The following is a 25,187-nucleotide window of genomic DNA, read 5'->3' as shown; positions in this document are numbered from 1 at the left end:
AAATAGTGACTCATTTTTGTTAGACTTGGTAACAAACTACTTGTCTGCTGGTGGACTAGTTGACTTTAGTTTTATTTTAGCCTATTTAAGACCTAAACTTTTAGCGTATCTGCTGTTCAACTATTCCGAAACTATGTTGAGTTACGTGCATGCTTCCCTAGTTGCTGATTCGAAGCTTAGCGAGTACTTAAGCTTGAACAGTGCCTAGTTAGTATGAGGCAAGTGTATCGTTAAAATTCTGAAGTTCGTTCATTTCTCCGACTGAGAACTGTCAATGAACATTAAGTGTAATCTGAACAGAACGTTCAAACACAATCTTAATTCTAATAGGGCCTTCGTCCACATGTTTTGACGCCGAGAGCGAGACGATCACAAAATCGGATAGTTATCACAATTAGTAGATCCGAACTAGAGACGAATTTTATATATCTGCTTAATGTCTGGCAGACCGGACTCCCGAGCGTGAGCTCCCGTAGTCTCCCGCGGGGTCGGATTCAACCCCAGCACTCGAGCTACTGCACCGCTCGCACGGCTCTGACCTCGCAACTCCCGCGTAATATGATTCGATAAGCGCGTGCTACTTGAGACGTAGTTTTTTGCTCATAACGCACAAATTGCCACACTTAGCACAAAAACGCTTATATTATTGTGAAGAGTATAAACCAAGCTTTAATTTACTGTATAAAAAGTGTTGTACATGTGCGTATATCAATTATAAAATCGCGCTTGTTTTAGAGGGAGGGAGAAAAAGTGGTTTTGGTGCAAAAACATGTCGAAAAAAATATAGTATTATGATACACACACATTGGTAGGGCACAGCAGGAATTTCCTGCTCAAAATATGGAGCAGCCCGACTGGGGTAGTACCTCGACCTTACAGAAGATCACAGCTAAATAATACTGTTTTCAAGCAGTATTGTGTTCCTGTTGGTGAGTAAGGTGACCAGAGCTCCTGGGGGGATTGAGGATTGGGTCGACAACGCACGTGCGATGCTTCTGGTGTTGCAGGCATCTATAAGCTACGGTAATCGCTTACCATCAGGTGAGCCGTACGCTTGTTTGCCGACTTACTGACATAAAAAAAAAATAGATTTCGCTAATGACTATTAACATCGTCCGAACTGCAAAATTGCATTTTTTTGTTTATTTCATAAAACTGTCCCAAATAACTAAGTCTTAATCTATTAAAAATGTAACAAGTGACTTTTCTCATATTTACAAATTAAATACCGGCTAGTAATAATATTAAACATAAATAGCCTGTACAGCATTACTTTAAAATTTCATGATCCTGCTTAAAATAAGTAAAAAGATACACGCAATTTACACTTTGAATCACTCTCCTGTAAAGTTGCTATTTTTCACATCCGACGTTTTTAATAGTCATAGGCGATTTGTCGTTGATTCTACTTATTCTGTTTCCCAATAGTATTTATCTAGCTGTAACAGCAAAAAAAATATATGTACTTGAATTTTTATACTTGAAAATAGGTGATCTAGATTGCGAGCGCTCGAATTATGACATTTCAATTACACCTTGAAAATCAATTCCGTAGGTACGGGGTTTGTACTTCATAGTTCATTTAGAAAAAATAATCAAAATTTGTATTGCAGATGAACAACGCAACGATAAAATTAAAAATAATATTTTTTGGGCGCCTATAGTTCGAGGGTGCAATTGATGCTTACTACACCCGACCTAACTATTCTGCTTTACATCTCGATTTTGAGATAAGTAGAAAAAACCGGCATTACAAGAAAAACATTTTATCATTAAAAAGAATCAAGTAAAGAACTTTTTAAATTTTTTTTTTCAAGTTCGAAATTGAGCTTCGCCGTTCGATATTTAAAATTGATGACTATTATACACGAAGACAAGGCTGAATAGCAAAGCGACCTCTTTGGTCATTGGGCTGAATGCATGATGTCTATTGCCAGTATAATGGTTAGATGTACGCTAACTTTTTGAAAAAAGAAGTGTTTTTTTTAATTACTTACCGCCCTAGGGCTTTTCAAGCTACATTATTACCCTAGAGCGTTAATTAGTCACCTACAAGCCCCATTTGGAGGTAATAAGAACCTACTTACCGAACATGAGAGATGTAAAGAAATTTAAATACCTACCGATATTATTACGCCGCGTTGGCGCAACGGTTACAGCCATGGATTGTACCTATTGCGCTGGCGGTTGCGGGTTCGATCCCCGCACATGAAAATCATTTGTATTGACCATACAGGTGTTTGCCGTGGTCTGGGTGCCACCCACCGTGCCTCGGAGAGCACGTTAAGCCGTCGGTCCCGGTTGTCATCTTGTACACCTGATAGCGATCGTCATTCATAGTAGGTAATATATCCGCTAACCCGCGTTGGAGCAGCGTAGTGGATTAAGCTCTGATCTTTCTCCTACATGGGGAAAGAGGCCTATGCCCAGTAGTGGGATATTACAGGCTGAAGCGTAGTAAGCGTAGCGACATTATGAAACTTGTAGAAAATTCAAATTGGGTTGTCTATAATTTTTCTGGCATGACTAATGAGTAGGGAGGCATATACGGGTATATTAATGTACTAGCTGTGCTCGCGACTTCGTTCGCGTGGAATTAAAAAACAATTATTGTTAAGTTCGCAGAGTTACAAAATAAATAAAATTTTAAAATAAAAGTAGCCTAAATTACTCCTTATTACATCAGCTATCTGCCAATGAGTCCTGTCAAAATCGGTCCAGCCGTTTCAGAGATTAGCCGGAACAAACAGACAGACATTAAAGTTGTTAAAAATGTTGTTTTGTTATACGTACTGTGTAAACATTTAGCATATATGCAATTATTAAAAAGTAGTTATTTTAATATTACAAAGAGAGATTCCAATTTTATTTATTTGTATAGACTAGCTGACCAGGCAAACGTTGTTTTGCCATATATTTTATTAACCTTCTCAATACCCCCCCCCCCCTCCTTATAACTTAGGGGAATGAAAAATAAATGTTGGCCGATTCTCAGACCTACCCGATATGCACACAAAATTTTAAGAGGATCGGTCAAGCCGTTTTGGAGGAGGTTAACTACAAACACCGCGACACGAGAATTTTATATATTTTCACCCACATGTTTAATAAATATATCAAAATGAACGCTTTTTCGCTATTCGATCGCTATTGCGAATACGATGACATAGGGTTGCCTGCTAAATGTCTGATTTGAAAGGCGGTTGCCGAATATAATATACAGCCTGGTTAGGAATATTCCGGCCGACTTTTTCGAAATTTATTTTTAACATAGTAAAGAAGATAATTATTTAATTTTTATCCATTAAGCAGATGGGTAAGGATCACGTCTAGGTTCGTATCTAAGACTTAATGTACGCATTTAAATTTAAGGGGTTTAAATCGTACTAACCCAAAGCTGGGCTAGAAAGAAGAAAAAAGTATAACCAAATGAAAAATAAAAACAATGTTTAATCCATAAAAAATAGTAGCAATACATAACAATATCACCAGTACACATGGTAAAGACTTGAGGTAATCAACTGATTGTGGTTGTCTTCGTATATAATTATTTACATAATACTATTTTATTTAAAATCCAATCATCTCGATCATTGCAATTAATACTATTAAATTGTTCGCATATATATATAAATATATGGCAGTCAATCACTTCTCAAACTTAAGTCCGAGCGCCTGTGTCATGAAGCACAGGATATCTGTGTGTTCATCGATCTGAAAGAGAGATAATTTGTATTACTAACAATTCCACATACAACTTTTTAACAGGTTTCATAAGTAAAAGGGATTACACAAAGATATATCTTGTTAATTTTCTTTCAGGTTAAAAGGTTTTTTTTTTCATTTTATTTATTATTGAGTGTGAGTGTGAGTTGATACATATACTATTTTATGTAACTAGTTTTTTTACTCCACACAAAAAAAAATAATGAAAAATATATAAACAGAAGATTGTGCGTTTCCAGGTATGCATAAAGGAACACTCTTCGTTCATGGAGAAGGTGTACACGGTTTTTGGTAACAGCAAATAAATATCCTGCTACAAGAAAATGGCCTTTCCCACTCATCAAGAAGTAGCTGAGTGAAAGTGTGAAACGTGTGAAAGTGGCGGGGTGCGGGGCGCAGCGTACTCACGAGCTTGGCGGTGGGCTTGCCGCCGCCGTGGCCCGCAGTCAGTCGTGCGGCGCAGGCTACTCACCAGCTTGGCGGTGGGCTTGCCGCCGCCGTGGCCCGCAGTCAGTCGTGCGGCGCAGGCTACTCACCAGCTTGGCGGTGGGCTTGCCGCCGCCGTGGCCCGCAGTCAGTCGTGCGGCGCAGGCTACTCACCAGCTTGGCGGTGGGCTTGCCGCCGCCGTGGCCCGCAGTCAGTCGTGCGGCGCAGGCTACTCACCAGCTTGGCGGTGGGCTTGCCGCCGCCGTGGCCCGCAGTCAGTCGTGCGGCGCAGGCTACTCACCAGCTTGGCGGTGGGCTTGCCGCCGCCGTGGCCCGCAGTCAGTCGTGCGGCGCAGGCTACTCACCAGCTTGGCGGTGGGCTTGCCGCCGCCGTGGCCCGCAGTCAGTCGTGCGGCGCAGGCTACTCACCAGCTTGGCGGTGGGCTTGCCGCCGCCGTGGCCCGCAGTCAGTCGTGCGGCGCAGGCTACTCACCAGCTTGGCGGTGGGCTTGCCGCCGCCGTGGCCCGCAGTCAGTCGTGCGGCGCAGGCTACTCACCAGCTTGGCGGTGGGCTTGCCGCCGCCGTGGCCCGCAGTCAGTCGTGCGGCGCAGGCTACTCACCAGCTTGGCGGTGGGCTTGCCGCCGCCGTGGCCCGCAGTCAGTCGTGCGGCGCAGGCTACTCACCAGCTTGGCGGTGGGCTTGCCGCCGCCGTGGCCCGCAGTCAGTCGTGCGGCGCAGGCTACTCACCAGCTTGGCGGTGGGCTTGCCGCCGCCGTGGCCCGCAGTCAGTCGTGCGGCGCAGGCTACTCACCAGCTTGGCGGTGGGCTTGCCGCCGCCGTGGCCCGCAGTCAGTCGTGCGGCGCAGGCTACTCACCAGCTTGGCGGTGGGCTTGCCGCCGCCGTGGCCCGCAGTCAGTCGTGCGGCGCAGGCTACTCACCAGCTTGGCGGTGGGCTTGCCGCCGCCGTGGCCCGCAGTCAGTCGTGCGGCGCAGGCTACTCACCAGCTTGGCGGTGGGCTTGCCGCCGCCGTGGCCCGCAGTCAGTCGTGCGGCGCAGGCTACTCACCAGCTTGGCGGTGGGCTTGCCGCCGCCGTGGCCCGCAGTCAGTCGTGCGGCGCAGGCTACTCACCAGCTTGGCGGTGGGCTTGCCGCCGCCGTGGCCCGCAGTCAGTCGTGCGGCGCAGGCTACTCACCAGCTTGGCGGTGGGCTTGCCGCCGCCGTGGCCCGCAGTCAGTCGTGCGGCGCAGGCTACTCACCAGCTTGGCGGTGGGCTTGCCGCCGCCGTGGCCCGCAGTCAGTCGTGCGGCGCAGGCTACTCACCAGCTTGGCGGTGGGCTTGCCGCCGCCGTGGCCCGCAGTCAGTCGTGCGGCGCAGGCTACTCACCAGCTTGGCGGTGGGCTTGCCGCCGCCGTGGCCCGCCTTGCCGTCGACGCGCGCCAGTAGCGGGCGGCGCTGCGGCGCGGCGCGCACGGCGTGCTGCAGCGCCGCCACGAACTTGAGCGAGTGCAGCGGCACCACGCGGTCGTCGTGGTCCGCCGTCAGCACCAGCGTGGCCGGGTACTCGGCGCGCCCTGCTGCCGACCACACACGACTTCTTTACACTATCGAGGGGGAAACAAGCGCACGGCGAGCGTAGGATATAGGCGCTTGCGACGACAGGAGCAGTACGAGCGCGTCGTCAGCACTGTCCCCGACCTTCCCCCGGAACTCTGGCTACCTCGCTAACCACAGAACGCTACTTGAGAACAGTGTTATTTGGCTGGAAGTTGAGGTACTTCCTCGGTCGTGTTGCTCCAAATTTTGAGCAAGATATTTCCTGCTGTGTCACAGCTTCACAACTAATGAACCGCACTACGAATGTGCACTCCATTTAATCAAATCAGTTCATTGTTTCACGTCTTTTTTCACATGACAGACATACTTTTGGTACACAGTTTTAGTGATTACACTTTCAGAATAATATAACTACATCGAGCATTACCATTATCCGGCGGCTGTATGTTGTGTAACGGCGAGTATTTGAGCAAATTTTCAAATTGCGTCTTGTTGTCGGAGCTGCCGTAGTCCGATACCCACGCGTGTCCTATCGTGAACTTTTGGAACCGCAGCATGTCTAGAACTCTAAAAATATACAATTATTATTTCGAAATCGTCTAAATTAATAAATTATTCTTTATTTTTTACAGAGCGCAGTTAAATTCATATACATATATATAAAAAAATGTAATATAATATAAATGCCAATTACGACCATCCATCTTTTTAAAGTTAAATAAGTAGAAGAAACATCTGCAAATAGTAAACAACAAAACAAACATTGTATTGAACATTCTATCAGAGAAAAATAGGATATTAAATATAAATAACTAGCAGACCTGGCGAACTTCGTACCGCCTTATATGTTTTTTTCTTAAATATAATAATTACATATACCAAAATAAAATATAGCCTATATTTCAAGAGTGTGTTAAGGAAGAGTGACTCCTTCTGGCACAGGAGCTTATTGCACTCAAAAAAAGAAGTCAACCTTTGTGTTATTATTGTAATGTGTTGGTTATTGATGAAATAAACATTTTATTATTATTATTATTTATTAATAAAAAGGCTATTATTATAATGAATAATAATTAATATTTGATCTGTGCACATAGCACAAAGTTTTGGCGTGAACTTTAGGCCTATGTCCAGTAGTGGACTGCGAAAGGCTGCTGTGATGATGATGATGATGATGATGATGATGATGATGATGATGATGATGTGATGTGCATACAGAGAGTAAGCGATGTAATGAGGAGGTACTGACCCAACCTGCACGATGGCGGCGCCGAAGAGCTCGGGCCGCTGGTTGATGCAGGCGGCGACGAGCAGGCCGCCGTTTGAACCTCCCTGCGCTGTGAGCAGCGAGGCGCTGGTGTAGCGCTCCGCTATTAGATATTCAGCCGCCGCTTGGAAGTCGTCGAACACGTTCTGCTTGTTGAGCAGACGACCAGCGTTGTGCCACCGCTCTCCGTACTCACTGTCGGTTAAGTTTATTTATCAATACCAGCGGACCTGGCAGACGTCGTCCCAACATACAGCTACCAAATTTGATTGCGGACATACCGATAGCAGCGCCATCTACCGGGTCTAATTGTGTTTTTTTTTTTTTAATTTATGTACAAAATTTAACCAAATCAGTTCAGCCATTCAGAAGGAGTTCAGTGACAAAAAGACACACAGAAGAAATATATAAATTAAGATACAATAAGTTTTATAACACAAATTATTATCACTTAATATTTTATATTGCTAATATGTGTATTACGTTACTCAGCGACGTTGCAAATCTTACAAAGCCATTTGTTGTTTTTGCACGCAAAATTGTAGTGTAGTGACTGTTTTATAATATATTGCAATTTAGTTATCACTACATCGGGCTAAGCTAGCTAAGCTTAAAGAACAAATGGACGCAGACGTACCCGCCACCGCGGATGTTGGGTATGGCGACGACGCCGTTGAAGTGCTGCATGAAGACGAGCCGCGTGACGCTGAAGCTGGGCTGCAGGTTGATGTTGAAGCCGCCGTAGCCGTACAGCAGCGCCGGGCTGGAGCCGTCGCGCGGCAGGCCCTGCACACGCACACATACATACATACACACACTGCGCTGGATGTTACTGGAGCCGTCGCGCGGCAGGCCCTGCACACGCACACATACATACATACACACACTGCGCTGGATGTTACTGGAGCCGTCGCGCGGCAGGCCCTGCACACGCACACATACACACATACATACATACACACACTGCGCTGGATGAAACTGGAGCCGTCGCGCGGCAGGCCCTGCACACGCACACCGCACTCGTGAGGCTGCGCACCCGCCCACGCGACGTCACAGCGCCATACGCTTACCGCACACGCACACGCACATGAACCGCACACGCACACGCACATGAACCGCACACGAACACACACATACATACACACACTGCGCTGGGTGTTACTGGAACATCAACTACTTGAATATACAATGAAAAACCGTTCAGTAGTTTCGTGAAATGAAAATTTCTTAAACAAATATCTAAATACGCAAGTTGGATGATAAAAAAACGATTTCAAAAATGTAGCAGTCATTCATCAACATACGTTCACAAACATACATAACGCGGAAGTTACTGGGATGGCATATTAACTTAGAATATTTAATTTTCACAATTCAGTTGTTTTAAAGTGAATTTTTAGCTGTTGTTCATCTATAGTCTAATGTTTGTATTTATAAAATAAGTTGAATTTTTTAAAAAAATTTTGAAGTGAAACTTCTTTAGGTGCATGAGGGTAAAACTTTTACAGATGAAACGGCAAAGTTTTTGTCGATAGCGCTGGAACGGAAATCTAAAGCTTTAGATTTGTATAAATATAAACGAGACATAAAAATTAGTTTGTCAAAAAAGTTTCCCTTTTGAAATGTGTACTTTGTACGCACGCACTTTTTTTTTGTTGTGTATATCAAATAAGAAAAAAAAACATTTGTCTCAAATACAAAACATATATACAAGACAAACAATAAATATTTCTTTCATAACATGTTTACACTTTCAAATATGTTGCAATAACCACTTATAAAATAATCTTATATATAATACCATACCTTTTTGGAAACAATAAACATAGGAACTTTGGTGCCATCTTTGCTGGAGTAAAATATTTGCTTAGCCTCGTATTGTGAAGCATCAAAACCTTTCACCTCAACTTCTCTAAATACCTGGAAAAAAAATCGTTCACTTATTCTTCTTTTTAGATCTTTTAAATTATAATCAATAATAGTGTATCTGATATTCTAAAAGCCATTCAACGCATTAAATAAAAATGTAAAGTACATAATTATATTCTTAACTGCGGAATTTGTTTTTCTCATAAAGTCCTAACACAAGTTACACAAGTACATTCTCAGACAATAAAATAGGTTTTAGTTAGATAATATAGGATATAGGTATTGATAAAAATGTTATTATAAATGATAGGCTTTAATAAGATGTATACTACTCGTACATATAGTACAAAATTAAAAATCTAGTGTCACAGCATTTGTTGTCAAACTTCTCTGAAACGGCTCAACAAATTTTTATGATTTTTTTTTTGTGTATTTTTAGTACCTCTACGAATAGGGCTGATTTTTTTATCCCCAGGTCATAATTGTGTTCCAATTCATAAGCAGAACAACGTCTGCCTGATCAGCTAGTTTAGTATAAAATTCTCACTCACAGTAGGTTTGTAAGGTTTGGGACCCTTGAAGTCCACGTGATATATGATGCCGGGTGTCAGGAAAGACATGAAGTGGTAGAACATCTCCGACTGCTGTTTCTTGCCCGAGAAGCCCACGATGGATCCGACGTCGAGGTCGAATACTTGCAACAACTCTCCAGAGTCCGAGTGCAGTTGGAGGACACTCTGGAAATTTAACCTTATACATTATATATCACTAATTGAAAGGAAAACTATATCGTATGTCAGTTTTTATTATTGATACAAAACGATACTGAATCATACCTTAACATCTCTGACGTAGTGAACAACTAGTTTGTCATTGTCTACTGGAGTTGCCCAGTCGAGTACATCCGTAGGATGCTCCTGAAATTATAATAACATTTTTTAATATTATCAAGAACATACATATATTACTTCGCTTTATCATAAACGATGGTACAAGAAAACCTGAGAGTAAGAATATTAGATAAAATTGTCAAAATCAGTTAAAAGAATGTACATCAAAGTATTTATCGCAAGAAATAATGACTTTTAAAATTAAAAAGGTTTACTATTAATGATTTAAAACTATACCTTTGAATACTAAAAAATAATAAAACAATTACCGGTATAACAGTCTCCCAGTTCTCCTCGGCCGGATTGTTCAAGTCAATCTTGATCAACTTATAATTGGGCGCATTTTTGTTCGTGCGGAATATACACACAGAACTGTTTTCTGACAAGTTGTTTGTAATGTACTGTAAAAATAAATATGTGGCTCATGTCATACGAAGTAGTATAGCGAACAGAAATGACAATTTTAGTACACTTACAGCTATAAAATAATAATCCTAGTTAAAGTAAGAGAAGAGAAAGGAGAAATAAAATAAATTGTTCTGAGTTTGTACATGATCTTGTATAAGTTAAACCTTGTATATTTGTCTATATGACAACCTTCTTATTCTAAACAGTTGCAGGTTTACACCTGCATATTGATTGTATTTATTATTCATGATACAAAGACTGACAAACTGATTCTTTGTATGCTTTGTTGGAGAAATTTCAATTAGACCTTGACCACATATTAAAAAATCTATATAAGTATATCAAAATTTCAATATTATTAAGTTAGAGTATTAAAAAGCCTCCCGCTCATTTTAGATAAATTTTTACAACACGGATCAACTGCAATATACTCAAAAAAAAATTCGTCTCTAAGTTTATTTTCCAGCTACACGAATCTCTCTCCTAAACTTTCGCGTAATATCTCTGTAGCAATGTTTGAATTACATAAAACATCACAGTTTAGGCAATACAATACAACAATAACAGTAGTTCATACAATCAAATAATTTCACAGTTATTTGATTGTATGGACTTCGTCTGAAATAAAATTATAATATTATTATTAGCTCGTAACAGACAAAAACGGAAGCACATCGCCAGAAGAGCTACTCTCAGAAATGGCACCGAGCGCGCGAAGGGCGCGAGTGTGCTCGGTCGCAGTAGGTAGCAGGTGCGCGCCCACCTCGTAGTCGGCCTCGAAGTGGCGCACGATCTGCGTGAGCGGCAGCGCGCCGGCGGCGGGGCGCGCGCGCCGCAGGTCGGCGAAGAACAGCAGGTTGTCGCGGCAGTCGCGCACCGGGCTCACCAGCAGGTAGCGCCCGCAGTCCGACACCTCGGCGCCGCTGCAACCACCACACCACTGCATCGTGGAGCGGAACACACCCGCTACTGCATCGTATACGGGAAGCTTTCCTTGTTCCCGGCTAATCTCGGTTCGAATCGAACAATCTTTTTGCGTCGGATAATCTATTTACCGACGATGAGCAAAAAAAAAAAAAAAAACGGAAAGTCTCAAAGCGAACGCTACCATTAATGTTACGCGTTATCCTCTGTGTTTTGTCTTTACTTTAGTTTTAAAAAATTGTCGAATTAACCTCTATCCACCGGTCTGGTGTAGTTGTGGGAGTAGTCGCTTAAAACAAAATGAATGGATATTTTTGTATTTGTACAAATATTTCTTTCCGGTTTGGATGTTTGTTTTTGTGGGTCTCCTCACAGAGCCTCAGAAAATACGTCAAGCCGTCTGTTCCGGTTGTTATCATAAATAACTAATAGCGTTCGATAGTCATAGTAAAAAACATATCCGCCAAATTTGAGTAGAACTTCGTAGTGGATTAAGCTTCAATCCTTCTCCTACATGGGGAAAGAGGCTCATGCCCATCAGTGAAATGTTACAGGCTGAATGCGCGTAATACGCAAGCCTCTATCGTTAAACTGAGAAAAATATATGTCTCAGCTTCAGTGAATATATAACTAAAAAATACAGTATGTTGAAATTTTTGTGTGCATAATTGTTAGTCATTATCTAATTGCTGGCTCGGTTACTACGGCGACATCAACCTCTTGATCGAGACCTAACTTGGATTACAAAATCCTAAAATTTTTTAAATTTTAAAAAATTATGTAATACCTATACAAAATTGTGATATGAACGAGTTTACGAAATTCGCGAAACTCCTCTGCGTTCTCTTGTTCAAAGTTATCAAGTATAATACAGATGAAAGAAATAATTATTGTTAGGGTATTTACAAATATATAAAAATAATGAAAAAACGAATCGGTGTATCAAATACAATTCAAAAATAATGACTAAGATTACTCTACACCGCTGCACTGGTACTTTCTAAGAGAGTTACGCAATCTTTGGTAACCAAAATACTAAATCTATATTTAAGTAAATTTATATGAATCTATTTAGTACTCATTTTTACTATAACTATGTAGAAAGAATTTATCAAAGAATGTAATATTAATAAACATACGCGCGTCTCTCTTCGATTGACATTCGACTATTGATAGATCTGCCAATAAAAAAATGTGGTGAATATTGCTGAACAAAGGTACCATAAACGTTTAGTACGGGTACATATTTATTGTTGAATAAAGCAAAACAAAAAACTACCAAATAAAATTGCATATACAATTGTAAATTTATTAACTTATTACTATTTCTTTCAATAATTAAATTCGATAATTAAGTATTTGTATGAAATTCCTCAGTACAAAAATTTTATTTTAAGGATAGGTACTAATCATAAGTCTCAGATCTTAGAGATCTTCAACATACAATGATTTTATTTCAATGGAAAATCTCAGTATCTAAACTGCTTTTTTAGTTATTGGGAAATCATAACGCTGAAAAAAATTTCTAGTTGCATAAGCAACTGTGTAGCTGTACTGTGTGTAAGCATGTCTTGGTGATCCTATATACAATATCTCTCTAATAAATGATTTCATATATAATGACTTTTTGTAATTATCTTAGTATCAAACCTGCATTTCAACTACATATACCAGGATATCATAAGTAGACAAGCACTCACATCCTCCAGAGGGGTTCCTCGGGGAATTCGACAACGATGACGTCCTCAGACTGCGGCGTGTTCAGTTGGTGGTAGCAGAGCTTCTGGTCACGGTTTACTTCAGTCTCGGAGCCGTCCGTCTTCCCTGTTTGCTCTGGGTATCGCTGGAATCATTAAAATAATATTTTACAATTTGACATATTCTTTAAGTACAGTAGAGTAAGTAGTTATATAGTATTATTAGATGCTTTAATTCTTAGTAACTAAAGCTGAAAAGTTTGTTTGTTTATTTAAACGCGCTAATCCCGAAATACTGGTTTGTATTGAAAAATTATTTTTGTGTTAGATAGCCCATTTATCGAGGAAGACTAGGCTATTTTTTCTCAAATTAACGCATGTGAAACCGCGGGCCACTGTCTAACTCTCTGTCATTATATCATAATTTCTCATTGCCTCTGTTCGGCAGTCTAGCTAACACACAAATTCAACTAAATCGATTAGAATAATTTATTTTTTTCTTATGTTCACTTGATATTTTTTCATTGTTATATGGTTTAGAAAGAAAAATAATAGGAAAATTCCTAAAGCTAGACAAAATATATAAAATATTAATAGTAATTTGGTTTAGCTTATTTACATATTTTTTGAATAATATTAAGTTGGAAGGTTCATTAGATATGATTATAGGTAAAGTCTTAGCATGACTACGCGCGATACGCAGGTCGACAAAACAGATAGTCTCTATATAAATAATAAATGAAATACATAATATGGATAATTATTAATAAAATTACAGAAGATTAAGAATATAACGTATTTATCAACCTAGCCATAAAATTAAAACGACTGTCATAACTCTATAATACATAAATTGAAGTCGACTTTAATTATGAGGCAAAGTTAATAATAATATGACGGGTTGCATTATTTCATCTGACGTTTAATTATCATACACGTTGACCGCAACATGAATAAGCGAACATGTGGCATTGATTATGCCTTTACTACACTCAAGATTTTATGCTCGAAAATATTAGTTTATGTAAAATACTTTGTAACAAGTATAAAATTGTATTGTTTTGAAAAGAAAAGAAATCAAAGTTTTTAGTACACATTTTCTTCATTCTTATTTATTTTTAAATAATTTCTAATTATCTGTTATCATTTTTTCATTTTTTCTAAATAATTGTACTTGAATTGGTTTTGTATTGATGTAATTACAGAGCCAGTGAACTAAAAGTCATAGTTATAAAAAAAAAAATTTAAAATCTTTCTACACTTTTTCATCAAACTAATCAACAATAAAAAAAAATAAAAAAAATAACGCTACTCCAACAAAAGTAATATTTTTGTCTGCTGTATAAATATATTTTTATAGGTAGTTCTCCTGCCAATAAATTATATATCGTTTCCAGGCTAAATAATTACTACACGAGTAAAAAATTCCGGTAATATAAAAAAAAAATATCTTCAAGTCGCATATAAGTTGAGATGGAATAATACATTACGTCATTGTATAAAAACTTACAAAACATAACTATTAATAATTGTGTTTGCTCGCAAACGAAAAAAAAACCGACTTCAATTACATCGACGAGTAATACAACGTAGATCGACGAAAAAATAGTCAAGGAACTACGTGATATCAAAGATTACTCAAAAAGTAGTTATCAGATCTTGATAAAATTTATATGTAACCACATGATAAACATCAGCTTTCGATTAAATTAAAAATTATCAAAATCGGTATACCCAGTAAAAAGTTATTGCGGATTTTCGAAAGTTTCCCACGATTTCTCTGGGATCCCATCATCAGATCCTGGTTTCCTTATCATGGTACCAAACTAGGGATATTTCCTTTCCAACAAAAAAAGAATTATCAAAATCGGTACATCTAGTAGAAAGTTATGTGGTAGAATACAACGTAGGTCGACGAAAAAAGCGTCAAGTAAAAACGCATTATTAGATATAACTCGAAAATTAGTTGTTAGATCTCAAATAAATTTAAATGGGACCAATTGGCACACACCACCTTTCGATTAAAACAAAATTTGTCGAAATCGGTCCACCCGGTCAAAAGTTCTGATGTAACATACATAAAAAAAAAAAAAAAAAATACAGTCGAATTGAGAACCTCCTCCTATTTTGGAAGTCGGTTAAAAACATCATATTATAAGATACTCAGTATCGATGATTAGTAGTTTTGGCAATATGAAATGGTTCTTTTTTTCATCTCTATAAATTAAGCGATTGTTTATTTAACTTTAAAAGTGACGTCTACAATTATTTTCAACCAACTTTCAAAAAAATGGTATCATTTAAATTTAATTGCAATCTAACAAGTACTTTTCGAGTTATATGAAATAATGCGTATTTGCTTGACTATTTTTCGGCTACTTACGTTGTATATGTCGATGAAATTGAAGTCGTTTTTTTTTTCGTTTATTACAAACACAATTATGATCTAAAATAAAAATACAACCAAAACACGCTACGACATACTATACTATATGTACTATAGTCTTTTTGCTTATTGAAAATAGTAACTACATATTTGCCGTAACTTCGTTTAGTTTCGCTCCATGATCAATTAAATCGAAGTAAATAACATTCTAGAACGCCTGTTTGAACAGTTTATTTTAACTGGTCAATATGAACACACACTAATTAACTTGATTTAATTGGCTAAGTGGCGTGGCTAAGCTAAGTGACAGTGATAAATCACTGTTTTGTTACAGCGAAATAAACTATAGTCAGTAATTTTGACGATAGCAAAAAACATGCTGTGTGGTTATGGCATTAAAGAATATAGCCACCCCCTCTCTTCCCGTGAGTGTCGTAAGAGGCGACTAAGGGATAACACAGTTCTACTACTACCTTGGAACTTAAAAAGCCGACCGATGGCGGGATAACCATCCAACTGCTGGCTTTGAAATACACAGGCCGAAAAGGGGCAGCAGCGTCCTCGGTGCAACAAAGCCAGCCCTGCGGTCACCAACCCGCCTGCCCAGCGTGGTGACTATGGGCAAAACACACGAGTTCACGCCATTTTTGGCGTGAACTTGTGGAGGCCTATGTCCAGTAGTGGATTGCGAAAGGCTTATGTGATGATGTGATGAAAAACATGACGACAGATGTCAAAAAATCAGACGTAGAAATGTTTGCATGTTGCTATGTTTTTTTAACTTCATACTTTAAAATTAAAAAAAAAAACTAATTCTATTATCTGCCACATTCATGTTATTTTTTATTAATAATTAGCTCTTAGATTATTTCTGTTCAATTAGATGGATACCGGCCAAAAATGTTGGTGGAAAGACTTCAAACAAAAAATTTGCTATTCACTAGTATATGTATGTATATTTTTATATACTTTGACTAGATCAATGCTCTAATTATCTTAGGCATTTAAAAATATTTATAAATTTAATATATACTATACTATTTAATATATAAATACTAGTACAGTGTGGCATATTGATCATAAATATATTTTTTTGTATACTTACAGAGTAAAACAATCCTTTGCCGTCCTTCGTCCATGCCATTGAGGCAAACTTGACATTCTTCAACACTTCTGGATAATCTTTACCTATAAAAATAAGTTTGATAAGTTAATATTTTTTTTGTACTGTTGGAATAAAATATACGTTTAATTTGGGTTGTCATTTAATTAGAGCCTGGCAATGCGATTGTATAATTAATAAGGTTTAAACAATAAACTTATTAATACAATATTCATATTTATGTATATAACATGTTTTTCTTTCTATTTCTATATGTATTAAGACTGTTATGTATCAGTCGAAGCCTGAAAAATCGAAACATTACGTCAAGATTATGTGTCATGCGGTTAAGAAGAAATTTATCAAAACGAGATTATTGCAGTTAGGATTATTTCTCTCCTCTATTACCTTGTTATAATGTCTGGCAAAAGAAATAATAAAGTAAAAGTACGTTACCGCACTACTTACAGACACAATAAACACAATGATAAAATTACAAAAAAAAAAAAACAAAAAATAAACAAGAAAAGAGAAAAAGAAAATGATGCACCCAAAAAACGACTTAACTATGTCATAACGACATATACATATGTATGTATTGTTCATCATCATCATCATCATCATTTCAGCCTATTGCAGTCTACTGCTGGACATAGGCCTCCACAAGTTCGCGCCAAAAATGCGTGAACTCATGTGTGTTGCCCATAGTTGGCTGGGCAGGCGGGTTGGTGACCGGTATGTATTGTTACGAGCAATAAATATCAAATATTAACCTTACCAGTGACAACATCCTTCAGGTGTATAGTGATCCAGTCGGAGCCGCTGGCAGAAAGGCCGTACGCGAATGTCAAGCCGTCTTCCGTGAAGCGGTATCCGGATAACGCAACAGTACCGTCTTCTGAGAGAGTGTTGGGGTCCAGGAATATTTCCGGTTCCGCGTCCAAGCTTTTTTGCATGTACAGGACACTGGAAATAATATATATGTGTGAATGTGATGAAAAATTGTAAATGTTTTTCGTACTACCTATGACCGTTGAAATTTCGAGAAAAAGGGTAGCCGTAGCCGTGGTTTAAAGTTAGAAGAAAAGTGCTAAATATAAATAAAGTTGCCCGAGAGACTTTTGTTTTGCGTAATGTCAAGCAAGTGAACTTTTAAAAATCGTTGTTTCCATAAGAATCAAGAAGAAAGTTAAGAATCAAAAATAAAAGATGAGTGAAATCGGTAAAGTAGTTCTCGTAATGGGGATTCATTTAAATAGAAAGTTATGTTCTAACTTTTAATAATTCCTAACTTATGAAGAAATGCCAATTGTGTTTTTTTGGAGAGTAGTACAGGTTTCATTTAATTTTTTTTTGTTCTCTTTTCTATTTCTGTTATAGCCGTAGATTGATAACAAAATACTAACTTTTGATTCTGTAGCCCCGTGTTTTTAAAGAAGAAGTATCGGTCGCCTCGTTTGAAGGGACTCGAGTACTTCGGGTAGTTCCACAGCTCAGTGAGTCGGTTGTGGATGCCTTCCTTCACTGGACACGAATCGAGGAACGGTCGAGTAATATTGTTTTCTGCTTCTATGAACGCTTTTGTTTCTTCCGAATCTGGGTCTTCGAGCCACCGATACGGATCTGCTATCTATTAATGAAAATTAAATAACGTTAATAAATAATTTTATAACCAAAATAATATAAATAAATAACGAAAAAAATATATTAAGGATATTACAATAAAAAAAAAAACATGTAAAGCGCTTAATTCGTTAATTATAAAACTAAAGTACGCCTCGATTGTGTCTTAATTATCGCGATATTCGGTCCCGGTTGTTATCATGTACACCTGATAGCGATCGTCACTCATAGTATTCGCCAACCCGCATTGGAGCAGCGTGGTGGATTAAGCTGTGATCCTTCTGCTACATAAGGAAAGAGGTCTATGCCCAGCAGTGGGAAATTACAGGCTGAAGAGATATCGCGATAATAATTGCGTTCCTACGCAAAAAGACGTTTCATTTTAATAATCATTGTAAGATGAAATACGCTATGTTACGAGTACATACAATCATCTCAATTAAATTATCCCAATTAAAAATATTTATAAAAATTTGGACAAATACAGATAAAATTTAACAGAATTCACAATTAAGATAATTATATTTCATATTTCGACATAGTCGGGTGTCGATTTGATAAACTATTTAAATATTATATTATAAAGTAATAATAACGTGTTTGAGATTTTTTATTCCTCGACATTACAATATAAGGAGTAATTATTATAGCATCCAAGTCCTTTGTATAAGCAACTGTCACAGAAAATACCATAATTCTAGAATCTTGACCCAGGGTTCCAGGGACCAACATTCTAGAATCGTGTTATTGGTGAGGTATCAATTAAATAGTTTAACGACCGTTTTCAATAATATTTTAAAATAATATAGATTTTTGACACAGTATGAAACTTACTTCAAAATTCTATCTCTGCAACTTCAGAGATAGATATTATATTGAAACTGGCCGTAAGACTCATTCTTACATAAAAAACAAAAACCATGTTTTAAACATAGGGACTTTAGTTGCTCATCACTTCAGCCTATCGCAGTCGACTGCTGGATATAGGCATTTACAAGTTCGCGCCAAATTAGCGTGCACTCATGTGTGTTGCCCATAGTCACCCCGCCGGGCAGGCGGGTTGGTGCCCGCGAGGTTAAGTCACTCATTAAATAAAAATAAAAAAATAAGATTCGCTTCGAGACGTATTCTCAATATGAAGGTTTTAAGATCTCACGATATTGATGGTTATCTACATATGTGTTCTTTTTACATATATTACATATATACATTTTTGTAGTCTACTCTTCCACAATGAAGTCTATTATTACCCAGAAAATAATTTTAAAAAATAGTTTTATTTATTTATTGTTATTTTAGACGAACAACAAGATCATAACCCTGAACTTTATAAAAAAAAATTAAGTTTTTGTGATAGAAAACATTGGGGGTCACTGCACGGATACCTGTTCAGTATAATAATAATAACCAACTTATATTTTTTCCTTGTATTTCGAGGCTAGAGAAACCAGCAATGGCCGTCATGTAAATACTAAAGAACAGGCAAGACCTGTTTCGAATATAAATTATTTTATATTTATAATATCCCATTGTTATGATTTATCGACCTCTTTCGTTAGTGTAGAACTAATCGTTTTATCGACTCTTTTATGTTTCTTTGTAAAAAACGGTATATTTTATAGAATACATTTTCAAATTTCTTGTTAATGTTTTAATATATTTATATATCCTCTTCTTTGGTGAGACAATACATTTATAACATAAAATAAATATGTTTTGAAATTATTATTTGAATGCATATTTACATGTATTGTGCGTCTCTTATACAACAATGAATATTTATGAACAATGAATATATATATATATATATATATATATATATATTTTTGTTTTAAAATAATAAACGTTAAATTTATACATATGATTCGATAATAGTACTTTAGTATAGAAACCTCGGCGACATTCACAAACTTTGTAGAATTAAATGTACTTGACATTATGTTAATCTAAAAAAATTTTAGATTCACAATATTTTAATTGAATTTTTTCACTTTCACATTGACGAGACGTGTTTTCCCTTCAAAAGAGAAAAAAAAAATTAATATCAATAAGCATAGTTTTTTTAGAGGTATCGACCTAAAAAGACAGTTTTAGTTAGTATCCCTTACACGTGCCTATTGGAAATAAATACACAGAAAATGTAAATTAACTAAAAAAAGATTATTACAATATTTTCACACCTCTAAGTTTGACTACACATTTAGTGTATGGACTACTGCAATCTATTTAATTACCCACTCCTAGTAATTGGTTAATCCTCAGTTACTAGTACAAAAACAACGAGAAAATGTTTAGCCGTGGACGCTTGTCATTACTACACGAGTTCACTTTAAACTGCTAATACAATGTGAAAAAAAAAATTGCTGTCAAGCGGGGCCGAATTAAGCTATATTAAGGCCCATAGACAGTGCGAGTGGGCTTGCCCTTCTGGGCTCACTTTCCTTAGAAATATACTGCTATGTTGTATACTAAGCTATGTTGACATGCGTTTTGCATAGGCTAATTTAGGCTTGGCTTTATTAAGTCGTACAAAGATCTTTAGGCAGTATCAATCTTGCCCTAGGCTCTAGTTTGCACTGAGGTTGATATGTAAATAAATAGAGGTGGTCCGAATCGTAAGACATACAAAAAAAAAAAAAAAAAAATAGAACGAATTTGATTTAAATTTTTAATATGTAAGGTTCACTAGAACTATTTCTAAGATATAAAACGGGAAATTTATCATGCTTGTCGTTAATCGTGATGAGTTCGAGGTCCAATCAATTAAATTGTGAATTGACAAGCGTCGTAAAAGACATCGTATTTATAGTTTTAGGTTTTATCAATAATTGTACGCCTCCAAGGATTCTGTTTAGTTTAAGTCTTGTATGAACAGGGGAATTTTAATGCAGTTGGCGGTCTGCAGATTGACTACATTTCTGTAACTAAATTGCATTACCTTTAAAGATAATCCGGACCTGTATTCAAATTATAGTGCCCACCTCAGAAAATTATTAATAGATCGAATTAAATTTTATGTCAAGTTAATGTCTTCTGCACGTTAGATTTTTGTTTAAATATAATAGTCATTAAAATAGTTCTAATAATATAAGCAGCATATTATTAAAAAATTAAAACTGTGTACTAAACTATGTAATTTTATGCTTTAAAAATATATTTAAAGTCTGAAGACACTTCAGTTCATAACTTTTAATAAAATTCATTCCTTGATTACATTTGATACAATTTTAATCGCTTTAGCCTGTAATATCGCTGAGCAAAGTCATCTTTCCTCATGTAGGAGAAGGATCAGAGCTTAATCCACCACGCTGCTCCAATGCGGGTTGGCGTAGTATTACTATGAGTAACGATCGCTATCAAGTGTACATTATAACAACCGGGACCGACGCCTTAAGGTGCTCTCCCCGCCTCCGTGCCTCGGGCACGGTGGGGAGACCTACAAGAGCTGCAAGAACACACAGACCATGCCAAACATCTGTATGGACCATATAAATGTTTGTCATAAGCGGGGATCGAACCCGCAACGCCAGCGCAACAGCCACCAACCAGTGATTTGACCGTTGCGCCAACGCGTCGTCAATTTTAATGTATAAAAAAAAATTATGATACCTACTATCCCGTCACTCAAAAACTAATTAATCGATTAAATATGATCAAAAGCGTCCTTAGAAGAGTAACGATGATAAAAAATGCAATGTACATAGGTAATCAATTGTTACGTGACTTTTAAGAAATTAATATAATCAATTATTACGTGACTTTTATGTGTTTATTGTATAAAAATAGTTGTAATAGTTGCAATATTACGGATATACTGAGTTTTGATGGAACTTTGTGATAAATTTATAAAAGAAAATGAAATAAAGATAAATTTAAGTGATGGATGTTTAACAATAACGTAAAGTACGTAGTGAAATAGTTTGTAACTTAATTTTCGACTCTTAAAGAATAATTACAAGCAATCGAGAACACCTTTATGTTTATTTGACACCAAAATCATTGCTTTGATATTTATTTCATATAAAAAACATTAATCATTTTTAGTTTTTCATAGTTTGGAAGTTCCGTTAGAAAAAGATTTAATGGAAATGAAAACTAATTTGTCATAACGATATCCAAGCAGACTAAATCAGCTGACTTAAACTTAAGTTAATTTTACTGTATAAACTTGCCTCTTTTATATATATATATATATATATATATATATATATATATTAAAACAAAACGCACCTTAGTTCCATGGTAATCGTCGACTACTGTTTCATCCCTCCTCGCCTCTGGATACTGGAAGACCATGTTCCAAGCAGAGGTGTATTTGGTTGCGCCACACTGCAACAACACGCAGATTATCACTACAACATAATGAGCACGCATAGTGGATCCTGCACCCACAATCACTGGGCGAAGACTGAACACTTCGGTGACCACACTCTCCTTATAAACTACAACGAATATAGAATCTTAGCGACCGAAGCGTGTTTAAAAAACAAATTTCAAATTATGTTTAGATTGATCTTATCTATCTTCTAAAAACGTTTATTATTTTTAATAGCCAGGTGTAATAAAAAAAGAATACAACAGAGTTTTTATACATTATGCCAAACACGTATAGAACATTTAAAGGATTGTTATTAGCTTTTTTTTCTTTTAGGTAACGAATGGATTTACAATGATCCATCGTCTTTGAAATCTCGCAAATTTGTTGCTATAGGTATAAGGTATGTGTTTAATACAAATATGTATTATGTTGTGTACCACAGGTCGATTTTTTTCAGCAGAATCTAGGTATAATCCGAATCTAGTGCAGCGTAAATTTTGTTAAATGGTGATGCTCAAGAGCCTTGGAAGCCTACTGAATGTATTAAATTTTTGTTCAGATATAATCTAATACTGTAAACTAGGAATAAATAATTGCATGATTTATTGAATTAAATTATTATCAATTAATTTAAACGTTATTTTATTTTTCAACTTGTTAGCCCTTTGAAGCCGATTGTACTTAATTTTATATGCAAAAACTTTATAGACTATTTAATATATCTATACAAATAAATAAAATTAGAGTGTGTGATATTAAAATAACCGCTTTTTACTACATTATGGATTATGGACGGTACATTTACCAAAAAAACATTTTTTAAATTTTTTTTGTCTGTCTGTCTGTCTTTCAGCTAATGGTGGTAGCGAGAGGATGTCCTGGGGGGGGGGGTCTTATCCCCACTTCTGTGGAACATAGTGATCGACGAACTGATCACCTTGCTCAACGACCGCAGATTTCTCACAGTGGGCTATGCAGACGACTTAACTGTACTCATCAGTGGACCTTCTGAGAGGACAGTCTGCGACCAAAATGAGGGCCGTATTAAATAAAAGTCGTCTAACAGTGGTGTACGGACCAAGAACTAACAATGAACCCCGTAAAGACGGAACTTTTGATGTTCCCCAAAAGACGGAATTTAGGGAACCTTAAAGTATTGGCCTCACATAAGGAGGTAATCCTTCAGTGGATAAAAGGACATAGCGGATCACACGGAAACGATGCCGCCGATGAGCTTGCAAGACAGGGGTCCAATACACTCCCAAGGGTTGCCGGCCCAACCATCTTAATGCCGCTACCATTTGGTCAACTGTGCTCGTGGGCAAGGCAACGTACACGTGCAACTCACAATGCCCTTTGGGCAAACCAAACCGGCTATAGACAGTCCAAAATGATACTCACGGAAGTATCACGGAATCTATCGTGCCGACTGCTCAGTCGTAAACCGTCTGGACATCAGAATAGTTGTTGTCACGATTACCAGCCACATGGCACTCAATCACCAACTATTCATTATGAATGCAACGGACCGTCCTCTTTGCAGGGGATGTTTGGCTGCTGAAGAAACAGCCACCCACGTGATCCTGAAATGCGAGGGAGTTGCTGCACACCGGGCAACCATCGTTAGGGAAATAAGGACGCTCCGAGAAGCCTGTGAACGCCCCAGGAGGCTTCTGAGCTTCTGGAAGGAGCTGGGCTGGCTGAACTTGTCAGCCCTTTTTTCACGCATAACAGACCACCTTTGTGTCTAAATGCGGAAAACCGAGCCCAAAACAATACAATACATACTATAATAAGGAAACCAGGATCTGATGATGGGATCCCAGAGAAATCGAGGGAAACCCTCGAAAATCCGCATAACTTTTTACTGGGTGTACCGATTTTGATGAATTTTAATTTAGTCGAAAGCCGATGTTTATTGATTTGCAAGTAAACACAATTTCAATTAGTAAAATTTGCGTAAACATTAGAAAACAATACAACCTTTGATTCACAGTTGCAAATAGAAATATCCATTAAATGAATTAATAGATATTTGATGGTGAAAAAGATAGACATATTTATCTGCCAGATAGCTTTAACAAAAACGAATGAAACATGCCCTGAAAATGGACTGAAAAGTAAGTTAAAATTGTAATGAAGATACTTTTTATATTAAACTAGCTGACCCAGCGAACTTCGTATCGCCTAACACAAACTTTATCGTATGGTATTAAAGTTCAAATTGACTTTTAAGTATTATCACAAATCTTTTGTATGGGAGTATAGAAAAGTGTTGTTTTTAGACTTTTTCAGGAATTTTTTTTTTTTTTTTTAGAATTTTTCTCTCCGTAAGAACCATCCTCGTACTTCAAGGAATATTTTAAAAAAAGAATTAGCGAAATCGGTCCAACCGTTCTCGAGTTTTGCGCTTAGCAACACATTCAGCGACTCATTTTTATATTATAGATATGTATGAATATTAAATTTTATGGTAAGATACTTTTGCTGGGATCTGCTGAGATTGAATTTTGTCACTTGAAATCACTGTCATAAAAAATATCATAAAAAATGTCTTGAATTAAATAACAAATAATTTTTGCTTCTTATCTAACTCCATCATCTGTCTGTTATTTCTTCTTAAGAATATAATAAAATCTTTTTGACACTTTTGTAAATTTATAAATATATCTATAGAAATTATATGCTACTACTTACCGAACCTTTAACGATTGGATAGCACAATTGTAAAGTATCGAGAGCCACAGAAACTTTCCAATACACAGAAGGAAATATAATTAATAAAAATTGTATTGATTTCCAGTTGAATGAAAACTGATGTAACATTTTTAAATTATTTAATATAGTTTTTGTGACCTAGGAAATTATTTGGAAATCAGCAAAAAAGCAATGAAAAAGAGAACATACATATATTAAACACTATTAATATTTTTAAATACATTAGAAGTTTTTAGCTTAGCTTTAACTTTGAACTTTTTTTCTGTCCTAAT

General features: G+C 37.3%; 1 protein-coding gene across 1 annotated transcript; it reads right to left on the bottom strand.

Moving 5' to 3' along the window:
* Positions 1–3,430: 3,430 nt before the first annotated feature.
* Positions 3,431–22,334, bottom strand: LOC123655553 (prolyl endopeptidase). The gene is made up of 15 exons (XM_045591326.1): positions 22,110–22,334; positions 17,663–17,886; positions 17,035–17,222; positions 16,260–16,342; positions 12,772–12,914; positions 10,911–11,070; positions 10,009–10,140; positions 9,686–9,766; positions 9,401–9,586; positions 8,787–8,900; positions 7,618–7,766; positions 6,963–7,175; positions 6,141–6,280; positions 5,543–5,733; positions 3,431–3,714 (listed from the first exon to the last, which is right to left on the bottom strand). Exons 1-15 carry the CDS (start codon positions 22,251–22,253, stop codon positions 3,649–3,651), a joined length of 2,214 nt encoding a protein of 737 aa, XP_045447282.1. The 5' UTR covers positions 22,254–22,334; the 3' UTR covers positions 3,431–3,648.
* Positions 22,335–25,187: the final 2,853 nt, after the last annotated feature.

The sequence above is a fragment of the Melitaea cinxia genome, chromosome 1 (assembly GCF_905220565.1).
Source record: "Melitaea cinxia chromosome 1, ilMelCinx1.1, whole genome shotgun sequence".
NCBI lineage: Eukaryota > Metazoa > Arthropoda > Insecta > Lepidoptera > Nymphalidae > Melitaea > Melitaea cinxia.
This window is presented reverse-complemented; position numbering and strand designations above follow the sequence as displayed.